The 18,116-nt window shown below is 46.7% G+C and overlaps 1 protein-coding gene across 1 annotated transcript in view; it reads right to left on the bottom strand.

Annotated features, from left to right (window-relative positions):
- LOC144752363 (butyrophilin-like protein 9) overlaps positions 1 to 18,116 on the bottom strand; it is a 416,572-nt gene that overhangs the window by 237,777 nt on the left and 160,679 nt on the right. The window contains exon 4 of the mRNA XM_078640298.1: positions 3,610 to 3,642. Within this exon, the coding sequence (XP_078496424.1) occupies positions 3,610 to 3,642 (33 nt within the window). The remainder of the gene's footprint in view (positions 1 to 3,609; positions 3,643 to 18,116) is intronic.

The raw sequence follows: 18,116 nt of genomic DNA, 5'->3' as shown, positions 1-18,116 counted from the left end.
TATTGAACCCAAGTGATTCTTGTATAGAACATATGTGCTGTAATGATCAATAGAAGCAGACAAAAGTTATGAGTGCCAAAATAGTGAATAAAACACCATCTTGTTGAGACAACTTTTATATGCATACATACACAATGTTATAACAATCTAGCATACTCCTACGATGCTAACCCCAACCAGCATGTCTAGAGTATCAATGTGTTTTCTGCCAAGAAACCCCCTACTGGATGATCAAAAGGAATGCATGAGCTGTTCTTTCTTTAGGGAAGACAGTCATCCCAAATGGATGGTGGAAGCTATAGACTCCAGCAGCATGCTGTAGGTGAGGGTCAAACAAGGCTATGTTTTCAGAATGTGGGGACCCAGAAAGAAGGTACTGGGTGGAATAATTTACAGAAGGGGACCAGACAGTGATGCAGGTGATAGGTCCTAGACATATCCAGTGTGAAGGTATCAGATCTGAGGCATGTTACCCACGTCCAAAAGAGCAGGAGGCATAATGTTGCATGACCCATAACAAAGGTAGGCCTAGTGCTGCTCACTTTATGTAGACAAGTATTGACTTAGCAGCAATGAACCTAGAACCAAGAGGGTTCAAAGTGCAGTCTTGGATCCCTGTAGGGAGAGGAGGCCTCAAGACTTGGGGAGGTAGGTGATCTTAGCAGCCAACGACCAGCGTAAGGTATCTGGGGTTGTGGACAACTAGCAGGTTGGGTGTCCTTTCAGAAACCCTTGCCACTTGTAATAGCTCAGTATGTAAAGAATACTGGCCAATTCTACTTTGGAATAATCAGCCGGCCCCAGCGTGTGTGATAAGGTGGTTCTGACCATCAAATTCACCTGCATTTTTCGCTTATGATCATCTGATTTTTGACCTCTTACCGTGGGAGCGCTTCATACCTGTGACTCACCCACAGTAAACTCATGGTAAAATTGCCAGGGCCTACCTTTTATGATAAGGCCACTGCATCGCAGGCAGGTGAGGGGCACTGGTCGGGTTACATGTGGGAACATATGCACATGCATGTGCAAACATGTGAGGCCTGCGCGTAGTAGACTTCTGTTGTGCACAGTCCAGGAACATGTGTGCAGGCAGTCTGGAGCAGGAGGGGCTCAGCAGGATTGGGTATTGACATTGGATAGGCCTCATATTGTTGCTGTACACAGATAGGAAAGTCATTGTGCTTCACTGCTTGTAGGCATAAACACTCCATTGTACCCTACGGTAAGGCTTCCCTAGATAGCAGCTCTGCTTCCCCTTGGGCTTGAGACACCGGGTCATACCAATGTACAGTGTAACCTGTCTGAAAAAAACAATACAGTAAAGTCCAAAGTCATATCTGTACGGCTTATGGATCATCCATAAATGTAATGTTTCTCAGGATCAGAGCCCAGGCCCCTTGTCACCATGCTGGGTGGAGTTAATTACTCTTCTCTTCAGCAGTAGGAACAAAGGCGTCCCCCCACAAAGGGAGCAATTAACCCATATTAGGTCAGCTCCTCAGAAGGACATGGTGGGTGGATTGCTCTGCATCATTCAGCCAGATGCCAACCTGTGCCAGGAAAAGGGCCTGTGCCAGGAATTGTCCATGCTGACTCCATGGACAATTGGAAGTAAGAACCCCCTGACTGCCATATGGCCTCAGTGCTCTGACTCAGATTGACTGCAGGGCCAGTGGAGCACTCCCCTGGACCAGGAGGTTGGTCCCCTTAGACCCCTTGAGGGCCAGTTGGGGGAATGATTGGTCAGCTGCACACAGAAGGAGGGAAGCCAAAGGGGAAGGAAAATGAAAGGCTGGCACAGGAAGCCATCTCCCTGCAAAGTTCATCCACTTTGAGGCCAGGAGACCAGGTCATTAGGGCTTGCCAACAGGAGCAAAACGAGCCAAAGACCATCCAAATTGGCCCAGGGCCAGAGATATGCCCTTGTGAATTTTGGTGACCTTTGACCGCTATCGACCAGTGGGAGCAAGTGGAGCTTCACTGCCAGTTGATGGTTGTTCTCCGGGAGGGGGGCAGGCTCCTAGAGGTTGCTCCCAGAGAGAAGATAAGCAGAAAGCACTGATGTGTTTTCCCCGCCATAGCAGGAAGGGGCCTACAACCCCTTCCTTGGGCACCCGAGAAGACTAGCGCTACAAGGGAGCACCATTGTGCTCTTCCATTTGAAGAGGGAATGGGCACAGGACCCCATCCCTGGGCCCTGAGAAGATCAAGGAGGACAGAGGGAGTGCAGGCGCAGTCCCTCCCCGCAGTATGCACAATTATGCCTGCTGCCCGCAGAGCAGGCAGGGATGCGGGAAAGAGCGGGTGATGGCTCCTGCTGCCACACAGAGAAGTGCAAGTGTGTAGGACAGCCGGGAGCAGCCGGGGGAGTGTTTCCTGAGCTGCTCTCCAATGTTGGAAGATACAGGCAGGGTGCCCGGATGGGACTAGGCACCTCGACGAAAACAAAGCTGGAGCACAAGGCCACATAACGGAAAACTGCAGCGTGGCTCTCCCTGAAGCAGCAGGAGAGCTGCTGCTCAGAAATGCATAAACCATGTACGAGGTGCACCCCATAACGCCCTGTCAATTTCACCCACATTTGGGGACAAACATCTCTTGTTTTGGCTTTGTGGTGGCCCGAGGAGAACAGAGTCACCATCAAAATGTTGCAAAAGTGTGGGGCGAGCGAAACCATCCCCAGGTTGGATCTTTTGCTCGATAGCTGGAAGTGCTGCGTCCTCTAAGGCCAAGACCATGGCTGCAACCCTTGTGGCCTAAAAGAGGTCAACATAAGGTTTAATGTCGGTAAGCATTCTCTAGGGGTGAAGAGCTGTAATTTCATGTGCAGTTATTGCAAATGTGATGATCTTTAGGGCCTATGTTCAAAGTGCGGTAATGTAAAAGTGTATGCTGCAAACAGCCTCTAGGGGTGAATGATTAGGGGTTGTAATTAAATTGGGTTATCATCGAACAGTTATACTCAGTACACAGCGCTCCCTATCATGCTTTGAAATGTACTCTTGCTAATGCTTTACTTATATAATGAGACTCATGATCAAAGTTTGCTTGCTTTATTGTCAATATTAAGTGCCCTCAGTCATATGTATATGTTATTATTGCAAAATATTGCAAAATTCTTCTGAAATCTCACATACATACACAAAAGCAAATTACATGAATTTCTGACACCTCTAAAAGATACTCCTTCCTTCAATGTGAAAGCATATTAGAACTTTAGTCCTTAGACTTGACAATTATATCATTATAACATGTAGCGCTCTGCTCACTGGGGAACGTCCCTTTGTTGAACTACCAATGTTCCTAAAAGAGGGAGTATTCACGCTTATCACCAGTGTTGAACTGGTGATCAACCTGAATACTCCCTCTTTTGGGAACATTGGCAGTGCAACAAGGGGACGTTCCCCAGTGAGGGGAACGCTACGTGTTCTATTTTCTACTCACACTTCAGAGATTAGAGAGCAATACCCTGCTGCACGCTACAACTTCAATACTTTTGTTTTAAATTGATAAACTAAGAAGTCTGTGAACCATATACTTTTAAAGTATATAATTATGCCTCGATCTTGGCCCAAAAAGATTCTAATTCAACATTATCTAACTTACCTCTTTCCTTCTCCAGTTCACAGGCTGATGCTCCTGAGGGAAGAAGAGAAACATCAGACTAAGTGTGTGTTGGAATTTATCTAGCACATGATGAAGGTGTGAGTACACTCAAACATATCAAAAATAACATTCACATTAGTAGCACTCCCACTGTCCCCTTTTGGGTATGAAAACTAAGAGCATACACTGAAGTCACACTTATATAATTTGGCAACGCCCTTCTGCATCATCAAAAGGTAAAAGTGAGCCATGTACAACAGACACTATACACTGAAATGTACTTCACAGGAGTATAGATCAGAGCCCCCCCAACAGAAAATTAAAACAATGGACTATTGAAAGTATCACCTAAGAAAATTCCAAGTGGTGCTGTTGTAGTAGATATTGCCAATGTTGCTGTGTCCCAGACTCATGCTGTACCGCAATAGATAGATCATTCAAAGTCAAAGTGTGTCTGCTGGAGATTGATGGTGCTATTTAAGCATTAAGAAGAAATTGACCTGTCTGTTCATGGTGAGTGATGATTCAAGTACGATGCTGAGGTTCTTGGTGTGGTCTGAGGGGGCAGGTGGGGATCCGACATCCGAGGGCGGTCGGCCACCAGGTGCTGTCCCATGCAGAAGGGGTGGTACTGAGGATGAGGACTTCTGGCGTTGAGCTTCAGGCAGCTGTTGGTCATCCAAACTGCAACGTCTTGCATTCCTTTCTGGAAGTTGAGTTTGGCAGTGGTGGGGTCTTTGGTAAGGGTGAGGATGAGCTGGGTGTCATCGGGGTAGGATACGATGTTGAGTCTGTGTTGTCGGACGATGGCTGGAAGGGGTACCATGTAGATGTTGAAGAGGGTTGGACTCAGTGATGAACCCTGTGGGACTCCGCAGGTGATTTTCATGGGGTCGGAGAGGAAGGGAGGGAGTCTGATCTTTTGGCTTCTTCCGGTGAGGACTGATCATATCCATTCCAGGGCTGTTCCTTGTATGCCTGTGTCGTGTTGTCTGGCGACTAGTGTGCGGTGGGAGACAGAGTCGAAGGCTGTTGATAGGTCGAGTAGGATGAGGGGTGCGGAGTGGCCTTGGTCCAGGAGGGTGCAAATGCCATCTGTGGTGGTGAGTAGGGCAGTCTCTGTGCTGTGGTTGCATCGGAATCCAGATTGTGACAGGTCGAGGACAGCGTTCTCTTCAATTAATCGTTTCAGTTTCCTGTTGACAGTTTTTTCTGCAACTTTGGCTGCAAAGGGGAGGAGCGAGATGGGCCAATAGTTCTTGAGGTCGGTGGGGTCAGCTGTGGGCTTCTTGAGCAGGGGCCTGACTTCTGCATGCTTCCGGTTATCTGGGAAGGTACCTGTTTTGAAGGTGGTGTTGATGGTGCGTTGTAGTTTGGGTGCAATGGCAGCCATGGCTCTATGGTAGATGTGATGGGGGCAGGAGTTGGTGGGGCCCCACGAGTGGATGCTTTTTATGGCCAAGGCAGTGTCTTCGGCCGTGATCGATGTCCAGTTGGAGATGGTGGGCTGGCTGGTGTTTCTGGGGGGCGGGGGCCATCAGTGGCACCTGGTGGAAGGTCGATGAAGTTGTCGTAGAGGTTTTTGATCTTGAGGTGGAAATAGGTTCCATGCTTCTCGCAGAGTTCTTGGGATGGGGTGATGTCTGTGGCTTTGCTGCTTGGGTTGGTGAATTCTTGAATGACACTATAAATGTCATTGGTGTTGGTGTTGTTGGGCAGGATTTTGTTGTGGATGAAGTACCTTTTGGTGGCTCTGATCTGGTTGTGGTAGTCCGTCATGGCGTCCTTGTAGGTGGTGTGGTTTTCGGTTGTCTTGGTGTTTCTCCCGTTCTTCTTCAGGCATCTGTAGGTGTGTCTGGCTTCTTGGAGAGTGGTGTTGAACTAGGTGAATATCCTAGGGCGATGTCTGTCGGGATTGCAAAGCGGGGCGAGCTTGTCTGTGCAGATGGAAATCCAGGTGTGGAGTTCTCTGGCTGCATTGTTTGCATCGGGTGCCCAGGTGTGGTTGTCTCGGGTGATGGTGAAGGTAAGTTGCTAGTCGGTAACTTGTTCCAGTTCCTTTGTGGTGGGCGTGGGGCTAATTTGCGTGCCTTGAGTTTGTTGATGGTGAAGTGTACACAGTGGTGGTCGGTCCATGGCTGCTGCGTTGTGTGGCTGAATTGGACGCTGTTTCCTGCCGCGAAGATGGGGTCGTGGGTGTGTCCTGCACTGTGGGTCGGTGTGTTGATGAGTTGTTTAAGTCCAATGCTGGCGAGGTTGTCGCAAAAGATAGTGGAGTTGGGGTCATTGGGGTTGTCCAGGTGGAAGTTCAGGTCTCCAGTCGGTATGTAGTTTGTTGAGGTGATGGCGTGGGGTGCGTTGAAGTCAGTGATGGTGGTGGGGAAGGGTGTTAGGGGTCCGGGGATCTGTAGATGAGGGTTCTACGGAGTGTGGCTTTGGTGGTGGTCTGCATCTAGAAGTACAGGTGTTCGGTGGAGAGGAAGGTTTCCCTGGAGGTGGTGAGGCGGAGGGTGCTCTTTTGGGCGATGGTGAGGCCCCCTCCTGTTTGGTTGGGGTGGTATTTCCTCTGGATATTGTATACGTCTGGGCCGGCGGTGCTGATGTCGGGGGGAAGGATGCCTTGGTCCAGGTCTCTGTGAAGAAGGCTATGTCGGGCGAGAGAGAGTCAAGTAGGTTCCAGATGTCCATGGCATGTTTGTGTACAGAGCATATGTTGAGGAGGATGCATTTTAGGGTGTCGCCGGTGCTGGCATTGGCGGTGTTGGATGCCGGGGTGGCGGTGAGTGTCTGGCAGCAGTGGAGGCAGAACTGGTCATGGGTCATGTTCGGGGAGGCCTGTTGACAATCTCTAAGTCTACCAGGGCTGAGTGCGAGGAGGGTAGTAGTGTCATAGCGATGGGTAGTGGGAGGTCTAGGGTTCCTGGCGCTGGCCGCGGTAAGGTCACGGACAGGCGCAGAGGGGCGGAAAGGGGCTTGCCTTTAGCGCGGCCGCTGCACCGACCCCACAACTGCCGCCATTAGGTAGGGGTGGTGGAAAGGAGGAGAAAGAGGAGGTTATCCCTTGGTAATAGCTGGAATGGGGATTTTCTTAATACCCCAACCTGAGCTACTGGGTTCTTCACACTTGAGTGTATCCACAGGAGATAGTAATTTTGGTGACAGGTATAAATTTTTATTTTAAAATAACAGACAATATAAATCTTAATACATGTACAAATGTTAAAATCAGCGACACCAAAAATGTCTCTACATGAAACAACCTATTACATATTTTTAGACATCATCATCGTATTTAAAAAACAAACTATGTTGACATACAATTTATACTTCCACAGATATCAATTCAGTTTAAAACAGTTTTACAAAAAAGAAGAAATGACGGGGGGAGAGACGAACACAGACATTTACTATTGGTCATTTGCGTGTGCACATCTCGGGACCTGGGTTTATACAAAATCAAGACCTGGACTTCTTGTTACTTATTTAGTCTGCAGGTAGATTTTTGGTCTTTCGATTGTGCAAAAAGTTGAGAGGAGAGGCTTGGAGATTGGAGAGGGGGAATTCCTGGGGGATTTCCGGGGGAGAGGGGCAGCAGAGGAAGCAGGAGTGAAAGGCGAAAGTCACAGGCAGGCATGAGAAAATAAAAACAGTGGTGATATTAGAGCAAGACACAGATGGGTACAATAACAGTGGCACAACAGGGAAAAATTAAGAAAGGTTAAGTGGTTGCAGGCAGTCTGGTTCCAGTTGGAGTGGACAGCAGGCACAGGATCGGGCAGAAGCCTCGAAGCTCCCAAGGGGGAGGTCGGGGTCTAGAGGCAAGAGACGGCACAGCAGAGCTGCGGGGAGAGAGTGGACCTAGACTGAGGGTTGGAGGTCTTATTCACTGTTCACATGAGAGCAGTTTTACCTCACGCTACCCATAGCCAATAAACGAGACCCAAAGATGATACAAAGTATAGACTGAAATTCAGTTTACAGGAATGTAACTTTGAATCGACCCCCAGTAAATTAGAACCTCATACAATTGAGAGTTTATGCTGAAATGGTACTTGTCAGAGTACATCCAGTGCCACTAGAATTATGTAGTAGTGAATGACTAAATAATGTGACAGTGTTAACAATATTTTATAGCAAGCATCAGCGCCTGACATTGCTGTAGCCATTCCAGAGGAGAATCCTATACAGGCCATTATTAGTAGTGAAAAAACTGGCAAAGGTGTGGCGGTATTGTTTCAAGATACTTTTTGTTGCACAATTTCTAAATTGGTAAAAATATTGAGACCATAGAAGGTCTTTCCATCTCTATTGTTATAGATCTGACTTTCATGCTGGCTGGGCTGCGATTTACAGACTCCCGAGAAGTACAAATGTGTAGCTCAGCATATTTGTCGACTTGGTATGTCAATTCTCCATACTGCATCCAAATTTTTTGCTGCTTGGAGACTTTGACCTGCACATTGTTGACTTTAGCTGTGTGCTGGCCAAACAAATTCTGAACACCTCAGAGGGTTTCAACCTTGAGCAACATGTGCATGAGCCCACACATAGTGCGGGACATATTTTAGACCTCATTTTCTTGCATTCATTGATTGTCCACCCTAGTTCTGAACTCAAGCTTACATGGTCTGTTAACTTTTTGATTCCTTTTAAGATTATTATCAATCTGTCTATGTGCCAGGAGCCTACTCTGCAGAACGTTGCTCATCCTTGGTGCCAGATTTCAGAGCTGCAGTTATCTGAGGCTCTCCTACCTATTCCACTTGAGTGACGGGTTCAGTGGGTTCTGATCTTGCTGAGATTAACAACTGGCTTTCCTCTGCCCTTGGTCTCCTTGCCCCACAAAGAAAGGTAACATTGATGGAGAGCAAGGTCTTCGCCACCTTTGTTCTCACCTGCCTTAAGAGAAAAGGTCACTCTGTAAATGCTTTGAGCAGAGGTGGATCAGTAGATGAAAACTACAAATAAGAGAGCCTTGACAAATTTCCGTGCAGCTTCTTGTAGGGCTTCTGAGGAGTTTATCTCCTCCTTGATTTCATCGACTTCTAATAAACCTTGAGACCCTTTTAATGTGGTTAATTTGTTTATATTTCCCAGGGCTTCCCAAAGTGGCTTGACCCCGTCAGCTAGACTATGTGAAGGACTTTCTAACTTCTTTTTTAACAAAATCAAAATGATTTGTAATCAATTCTCTGCCCATAGGATTCTGGAGAATATGCCATCTTCCAGCCTATTACATGGATCACAAACTTGACTTTGGAGACCAGGTCAGCGGAGTTATATCTACGTGCTTTTACCTCCTTGGAATACTGAGGAATATTAAACTTTCCCTTCCAGATGAAGGTTTTACGGCAGCAATCTCAGCCCTCATTTTTTCACGGCTGGATTATTGCAATTGTCGGTACCTGAATCTGTAAAAAAAAAAAACAACTGTACAGACTCCAGTTAGCGTAAAATGAGGCGGCTATGCTGCTTACAGGCGTACCATGGTTTGTCTCAGCTAGAGATGGACTTCGGCAACTGCATTGGCTGCCAGTATTAAAACGAGCAAAATTCAAAGCATTGTGCATAATTTTCAAGTCACTGATGGGTTGTGGTCTGGAATTTCTAAGCAGATGCTTTGAATGGTATGTTCCTGGTAGAGTGCTGCGCTCCTCAGAAAGAAAGCTAGTAACAGTCCCCCGAGTGAAAAAAGTTAGCTGGGGTGGCAGCAGCATTTCCTTTTGTGCTGCGAAAGCCTGGAACAGTCTGATGCTGCATCTTAGGAATGCCCCGGAGCTCCTTTCTTTTAAACTTGGCTATTATCGGTATAGACATTTTATGTTTGGATTCTGTGAGTCAGTGCTCAGCCCCAGGACACCTTTGGAAATAAGTGTGCTTTAAAAGCTCCTATAACATAACATTACTGTGTAAGGGATCACTGACATAATATAGAATGCCAAAATATCGACCTACCAAAATATCGAGGTAAAAATATAGAATACCAAAATATCGACCTCCTATCTCCAAACAGATAAGTACAAAAATATCGATGTAAAAAATATAATTAGTCAAAATATCTAATTTTTTAAAATGCTTTAACCCCTTCAGTGCTGCTCGAATTTCGCTGCAGTGCTGAAGGGTTTAAAAGCAGATTGGCTCATGACGGAAATGTTCCGTCATCAGCACCGGAGCACCGACGCTGATGACGGAACCGTTCCGTCATAAGCATGGAAGGGGTTAAATTAATTAAAAAGTAATGAAATAATAAATATAATTAACTTAAACATACTTACAATACTTAAATAACCTTAAAATTAATAAATATTTAATGTAAGTAAAAACATACACATTGATTTGTTAATACATATACATATATATAAAAGTAATATTAATAAAAAATTACTATATTTTTACCGTAGGATAGCGGAAAGGGTCAAATTTACTATTACCACTCCAGTGAGTGCAACAGTAGGGAAAGCGTTGGATAGCGTACGGGTAAAAATTACTATTCCCACTCCAGAGAGTGCAACAGTAGGGAAAGCGTTGGATAGCGTAGGGGTAAAAATTACTATTCCAGCTCCAGAGAGTGCAACAGTAGGGAAAGCGCTGGATAGCGTAGGGGTAAAAATTACTATTCCCACTCCAGAGAGTGCAACAGTAGGGAAAGCGTTGGATAGCGTAGGGGTAAAAATTACTATTCCAACTCCAGAGAGTGCAACAGTAGGGAAAGCGCTGGATAGCGTAGGGGTAAAAATGACTATTCCCACTCCAGAGATTGCAATAGTAGGGAAAGCGTTGGATAGCGTAGGGGTAAAAATTACTATTCCCACTCCAGAGAGTGCAACAGTAGGGAAAGCGCTGGATAGCGTAGGGGTAAAAATTACTATTCCCACTCCAGAGAGTGCAACAGTAGGGAAAGCGTTGGATAGCGTAGGGGTAAAAATTACTATTCCAACGCCAGAGAGTGCAGCAGTAGGGAAAGCGCTAGATTGCGTAGGGGCAAAAATTACTATTCCCACTCCAGAGAGTGCAACAGTGGGGAAAGCGCTGGATAGCGTAGGGGTAAAAGTTACTATTCCCACTCCAGAGAGTGCAACAGTAGGGAAAGCGTTGGATAGCGTAGGGGTAAAAATTACTATTCCAACTCCAGAGAGTGCAACAGTAGGGAAAGCGCTGGATAGTGTAGGGGTAAAAATTACTTTTCCTACTCCAGAGAGTGCAACAGTAGGGAAAGCGTTGGATAGCATATGGGTAAAAATTACTATTCCAACTCCAGATAGTGCAACAGTAGGGAAAGCGCTGGATAGCGTAGGAGTAAAAATTACTATTCCCACTCCAGAGAGTGTAATAGTAGGGAAAGCGTTGGATAGCGTAGGGGTAAAAATTATTATTCCAACTCCAGAGGGTGCAACAGTAGGGAAAGCGCTGGATAGCGTAGGGGCAGAAATTACTATTCCCACTCCAGAGAGTGAAACAGTAGGGAAAGCATTGGATAGCGTAGGGGTAAAAATTACTATTCCCCCTCCAGAGAGTGCAACAGTAGGGAAAGCGTTGGATAGCGTAGGGGTAAAAATTACTATTCCAACTCCAGAGAGTGCAACAGTAGGGAAAGTGCTGGATAGCCTAGGGGTAAAAATAACTATTCCAACTCCAGAGAGTGCAAAAGTAGGGAAAGCGTTGGATAGCGTAGGGGTAAAAATTACTATTCCCACTCCAGAGAGTGCAACAGTAGGAAAAGCGTTGGATAGCGTAGCTGTAAAAATTACTATTCCCACTCCAGAGAGTGCAACAGTAGGGAAAGCGTTGGATAGCGTGGGGGTAAAAATTACTATTCCCACTCCAGTGAGTGCAACAGTAGGGAACGCATTGGATAGCAGGAGGGTAACAATTACTATTCCCACTCCAGTGAGTGCAACAGTAGGGAAAGTAAATACTTCATATATAAATAAAAATAAAAAACATATTAACACCAATTACAAATTAATTAAAATAATTAACACTTTTATATAATATATTAATTAATCAATTAAAAATACAAATACAAATTAATTAATAAAAATAATTACCTACTAATACAAATGATTTACCAATTAACAATAAATTAATTAACAATTAAAAAATAATTAAACATTTGATTAAAAAAAATATACATTTAAAAATAGAATTACTTACAACTAAATTACTCCCCACCCTATTCCCCTATAAACCCACAAACCACTACAAAAAATAAATTAATACAATTAACATAATTATCAATTAATCATTTATTTGAAATCAATTACCAATTATATTTTAATTAATTACCAATTACATAAATTAACATATTTAATTATTTATAATTAAATAACTTCCCAGCCTATTTACCTATGAACCCACAACCCGCTACTTAATTATATTACGCAAAAATTAAATACCATACAAATACTTATTTAATATAAATATTAAAATTAATATACACTTTTCAAACATATACTAACATAAAAAACACATTAAAAATTGATATTAACTACCTTACCTCAAATTCGATATTTTTGTAGTCTATATTCTGTCCTTTCTATATTTTTGTTGTCTATATTCTGTCCATTCGATATTATGTCCATTCTATATTTTTGATTCAATATTAATGCTATCCTATTTCATATTTTTGTAGTCTATATTCTATCCATTCGATATTGTGTCCATTCTATATTTTTTAATCGATATTAATGCAAATCGATATTAAAAACTCGATATTTTGACTGTGTACCCTCCCAGGCATTTTGAATTGGGCCACCCCTCTTGTTAATCCCTCCTTGCACAAGCTAGTGAACTACCTCCTGGAGTCTGAGGTTCTGCCACATTTTTGGAAGCAGGCCCTATTTCTTCCTCTACTGAAGAAGCCTAATGGGGACCCTAATGTGCTGAGCAATTTTAGGCCTATTTTGCGTCTTCCTGATGTAGCCAAAATGTTAGAGAAGATGGTCAACCATCAACTCTACCAGTATTTGGAATTCAACCACCTCCTTCACGACACACAATTGGGCTTTCGAGCGGGCTATATCACAGAAACCGTTTTCCTGGAAGTTACTGAATTTGTTAAAGACAACCTGATCAGAATGCTAAGGCTATAGTAGTTTAACTGGATCTATTGTCGGCGTTCAATCATCCTAAACAAGTTGTGGAATGTTACATTTTAAAGGCCAGGCATGGGTCTAGCTTAAATCATACTGGGAAATCTGATCACAGGTGTCCCTTATACTTCAACCTTCAAACACTTTCCCCTCACCCTCTTCATATGTAAGAGACCTTGGTTTTTATATTGAGTCCAATCTGTCCTTCGAATCACGTGCTCTGTGTGTCTAACAGTTGCTTCTCACTCAGGAAAATGCTTCATCTAGTGCTGGAAACTAATCAAGAAACTATTGCAGGAGGGAGGAGCTACGCTGCAACCAAGATGGCCGCATGAGCTCCCGGCTCCACCGATCTCCACCAGGAGCTCATGAATCCGGATATTTATCCTGAATTTGGACCAGACTCCCGTACGGCTGATGAGTTGTTGAGATTAAAGATGCAATCCCCAGATTTCCATCTTCTCGACAGACGAACTTATGCCGTGTTTTTATTCTCGGCCTAATCCACTGTGGAAGCCTGGGCCTCGTTTTCTAACTCATCCGGGCTGGAGTTGAACAACATCGGCTGCGAGACCAGGCCGGCGTCCGGTCGCCCGCAGTGGAAGAATATCCCGACCGGATTGGATGATGGTGCGGTGGTCGGGTTGCCTGCACGGACACGGTTGTGGGCGGGGATCCGTTGCCCGGTGGCCCTGCTAGGCCCCGGGGCTGACGGGCTTGGGTCCTCGCTGGCGGCAATGGTGTTGAGACCGCGACATTGACGAGTGCCCACTGTTCACGTCGGCCCTGCTTGTGCCTGCTACATGGGAGAAGTCAACCTCCGGGGTTAAAAAGATCTGCTTGTCGCTTTGTGAGAGGAGATGGAGCGAGAGGAAGAGGCGCCGTCGCTGCAGACCGTAATGACCGCCATCGGGGCGCTTCACTCGCAGTTCACCGCCGCCATCCATAAACTCGTCATAACAGCTGAAACCATTTTTTTGAGACCGGACGCCGATCCCCCGACGGCTTTGAAACATGTTGTTTTAACCGTGAAGTGGGAAATGCCTGACGCAGAGGGCCTCATGCGGAAACCAGACCTGGTGTGTTTTGTCGGCCCCCGAACAACACACAGAGAGCCCGGAACTACCGAAAACTCGCCATACTCTATCCCGATGCTGCCCAAGATGGACACAGCCATCCTCATACTCCAGGACAATTACCACAGCGATTTCCGGAGTGATTCCTCATTCTTTTCTCCCCAGTTGGTTCGAATATGCTTTTGTACTTTATTGCCGCTGGAGAAACATTTCCATCTGATTCGGGGTCTTCGAATATCATTTCTTTGGTCTCGATCCCACTATACTGACTTTGACTCTTTTGAACCCTTCGACTTTCCTCCTGAGATGGCGGCCCAAATGGTGAAAACTCGTACGAAAAATCGTAGTGGCCAAGGTTGAGTGTTATCGTCTGGGTCTGAATTCAAAGGCTTTATTTGACACAGGATTCGTAACTACAATGATGCGGGAGTCGGACGGTTATCTTGTACCCCCCCCCCGTTTGGTTTTCTAATTGCGGCCTCACATTGTCTGACTATATCTAGGGGGGTCTGCTTCTGGCGGGGAGTAAAGGGGACCGGGAGCCTCTATGACATCTCCTCCTCCGCTCTTTTTATTTCCTTCTTTTAGGGTTTAGTTGTTGGGCGACAGGCACGCTGCTAGTGGGGTTAGGCCGTAGCCATTGCAGGGGTGCAGGGCGTGGGGAATAGGGGGGGTTATTTTGTCCTTATTTAGTTCTATGGCCTTTTCTTCGTTCCTTTCCCTTTTACGAGAGGCGGTATGTTTATTCTGAGTCTATTTTTCACATGTCTGGGTGTCTACCCTGGTCCTATTTATCCTGTGAACGTGGGTGGACGGGCCTTGCTAGTACGTGCATAATGGGGCTGTTGATTATATTGATTGTCCGTTCTTGTATACATGCTCATGTTGACGCCCCACACCCCTTGTATTGATTGTATCACGTTGGCCTATTCACCTACGTACGGATGCAATGTATCCTATTGTGTGACTCCTGATATGTGTAATATTTCCTCTTGCTTTTTCTTCTTTAAATAAAAAGATGCAAAAAAGAAAAGAAACTATTGCACATGCTTTGGTGTCATCCAAACTGTATTATGTGAGCTATTCGTACCTAGGCTTGACATCTTACCTGCTGCATCATCTGCAGATCATCCAAAATGCTGTAGCATGTCTCATACTGAAGGTGCCGGCACGCCTTTCAGTTCTGCCTCCCTACGCCAACCGCAGTGTCTGCCCATCAGTTGTCGCATCAAATTCATGCGTACAGAACCTTACACTTTACAGGCCTATATACCTGAGGAGAAGGCTGAAAGTCTACTGTCAGGGCAGAGCCTTGCGTATTGGTCTCTCGGGTTTTTCTGTTGTCATTACTGGGACCCTTCCTGGAAATCAGCTGCGAGCTTTGTACAATTTATTGTATTATATTGTATTGTAAGGCAAATCATCTGTATTTTTAATATTTTATTTTGGCATTTTAACATCAATTTTTACTGTTTAGGCAATATCTGATGATCACTTGAGCAGGCGCCGATATTGGGAAGCAGAGACAGTCGTGCGGTGCGGAGAGGCTGCAGAAGATGTGGAGCGAGGATGGCCGTAGGGGTCATCGGTGACTTAGTCTCATCCTTGCTGACAAAAGAGGTCAAGGGAGGGCCTTGCTGCAACCACTGCTCTGTGTTTCTAGTCACCTCCATTTTGGCAGTGTGAAGTTTTGGCCCTGGTACAAGCTGTACATGTAGAACATGCAAGAGGCCAACTGCTTTACCAGTCTTTGCAGGGACAGTGTACGCAGCCTAGGTGCCCGTGCCTAACTGGTCCTGTTTGGAACATCCAAACCCATAGAATATAAGAGCAGATACCCCCACCATGTCCCCACCATTGTGCTACTCAGCCCAGCGACACAGCAGTGGTGGGTCTGGGTAGGGGTAGAGGGTCGGTTGGGTTTTGGTATTGGTGGAGGTGGGCACAGACCTAGGAGAGGTGTAGCGGTGTGTGCTTGCTGATTGGAGGTGGTTTGGTTGGTGGCCCGAGTGGGGCTTGTGGCTCTGCTTGTAGAAAACGCACTGTTCTCAAGCACTTACAGTGACCTTGTGTGCTGTGTTGCAACCTGACTGCTGATTTCCTGGCTCCTCTTTGACCTAGAGTCAACATTCTTTGAGGCTAAGGATGTATATTCAAATTCTGGAGACCCAGTTCACTTCCATCTCCACAGTGCATTTGGGGAACCGACATCTAGACGTCTCATTGACCTCTTCTTTTGTAAGGATGTCAAAGCAGTTAAGCCCTCTTGGCATATCTGGCTCACTCCAGTTTGACCTGGTTGGAAACCTTGCATTAAGAGAACTTGGTCACCTGGACATTTTCAACCCTTTGAATCATTGATCAGTATCAGTCCTGTGCACCTTCCATCTGTCTGCTTTTTTTTGTCTGGTCCAAAAAACAAGTAATGGTGGCTGTGAAACTCCATTCTTGTAGGTTAGTCTATGTATGACATATAAGAAAATTAAATATTGAGAAATAAATCCTTGCATGTAAATGTTTTTAAAGGTTTTAACTCAATTGAGGGTGGAGCTAGCTCGTAACCAAAATGAGTTCCCCCGTCTCAACGAACTATCCGGCAATTATCCTGTATGTGCGGTGGCCTAAAGTCCCCTCTACATACTGAATCGAAGAGCGGAATGTCAGGAGGCGCGTTTCGGTGGAAATCCGAGCTCCGGAACCGCCTGCTAAGATCGTGGAGATCACTGAGGCCTAGTGCAGGGAGCGGCGCCAGGGAAGCAGCAGCCTCGCCAGAGAACAGCGGGGCGGCCGCCGTAAGATCCCAGCCGCTTTAGCACGACAGAGAGGGGATCGGGAGCGGAGGTGTTCAGAGGGTCCCTGCTCACGCCGGCTGCAGGTAGCGTTAGCCCCTCGGGACGTGGGGGGTCACTGCGGAGGGGGTTGCGGAGTCGGGCCCCCCCGGTGTGCAACGCCAAGTTTCTCTGCCCGTCAACATTGGATGCAGAGCTGCACAAACTTGGAGAGCAGAGCTTGCCCTGGAGCCTTGGAAGAGGCTGTCCGTTCGGCTTGGGTCCCCGGAGTGATTGCCGGCCCGGGGCTGCTGCGTAGGCGGTGTGCCCGGGGACGAAGGTGAGACGCCTGGAGCGGCCGAGGTGCCGGGCCCGGTGGAGGTCCCACGCTGATATGGGTGCCCGGGTGTCCTGGCTGCGCCGAGGTGGTGCAGCGCTGGAGGCAGCGAGGGGCTCCGTCGGCAGATGCGACCACTGGCAGGCCGCATCCCTCTTGAGCGGCGGGGAATGGCCAGGACGGAGGTGCGCGGGAAAGTCAGTTGAGGAGCAACAACCGCCATATTGGGCCCGAGACGGCGCTGGAATTTACTTGCATCTCGTAGGGGGGCTTTTGACACCCTAATTCTTGCCCCAGACAGTTGAGAGGGCGTGCAGGGGCCATACTACCCCTCTCCCCCCTGCCTGAGTTAGAAGACATCTTGTGGTGTTGGTGAAGTGACCCGTAAGGATTGGTTGGACTTGCGCTTGGGCCCCGGGGATACGCTGTGAGGAGAGGATTCCTTGTGAATGAACACTGCACCACAGATAGTAGAAGTTTCTGCGACAGGGTGCGGATGGCGGAGGAAGGGGAGAGCCCGAGCCCCCAGTAACTGCGCCGGCGTTGGGGGTTACCACTGATCTCGGCATGCGACTGTTCTGTCCCACTCTGCTACGGAGGTGCGCTTGGATCTCTGCCCATGGGGCGCACGGACAGGTCACAACCTAAACTATCTTTCGATCTGAAAGGAACCAAGATGGGCGACACCACAGCGGGGAAGGATGTGGGGGAACGCGAGCTATCGGAAGACACCTCACAACAGGATATCCAAGGCTTATTTCTAGCCATGGAAAAGAGCCTGCAAGGAGGCATAGCCTTGTTAGGTACCAAGATGGATGCCCTTTCCTATCAAATGGACCGTATGGCGGAAAGACTTGATAAACAGGTAGAGAGGATGGATACGGCGGAGCGCCGCATTACGGAAGTGGAGGAAGCGCAGACTACCTTGGATACAAACAACAAACAGATGAATAGAGCTGTGCAGACACTACTGGACAAGACGGAAGATTTAGAGGCTCACTCTCGGTGGTGCAACCTGCAAATCATGGGCATGTCCGAGACCACACAGACTGGAAATATGGAGGTCTTCGCTGAAAACTTGCTTAAGAAGTTGCTTGGTGACTCTGCCTTCTCTTCTATGTTTGTGGTGGAAAGAGCGCATCGCTCTTTAGGGCCAAAACCAAAACCAGGAGCGCCACAGAGGCCGGTAATTGCCAAGCTCCTCAACTATAGAGACTGGGATGTTGCTCTGAAA

The sequence above is a fragment of the Lissotriton helveticus genome, chromosome 5_1 (assembly GCF_964261635.1).
Source record: "Lissotriton helveticus chromosome 5_1, aLisHel1.1, whole genome shotgun sequence".
Lineage (NCBI taxonomy): Eukaryota > Metazoa > Chordata > Amphibia > Caudata > Salamandridae > Lissotriton > Lissotriton helveticus.
Note: the sequence above shows the minus strand (reverse complement) of the source record. Positions and strands in the feature narration are given on the sequence as shown.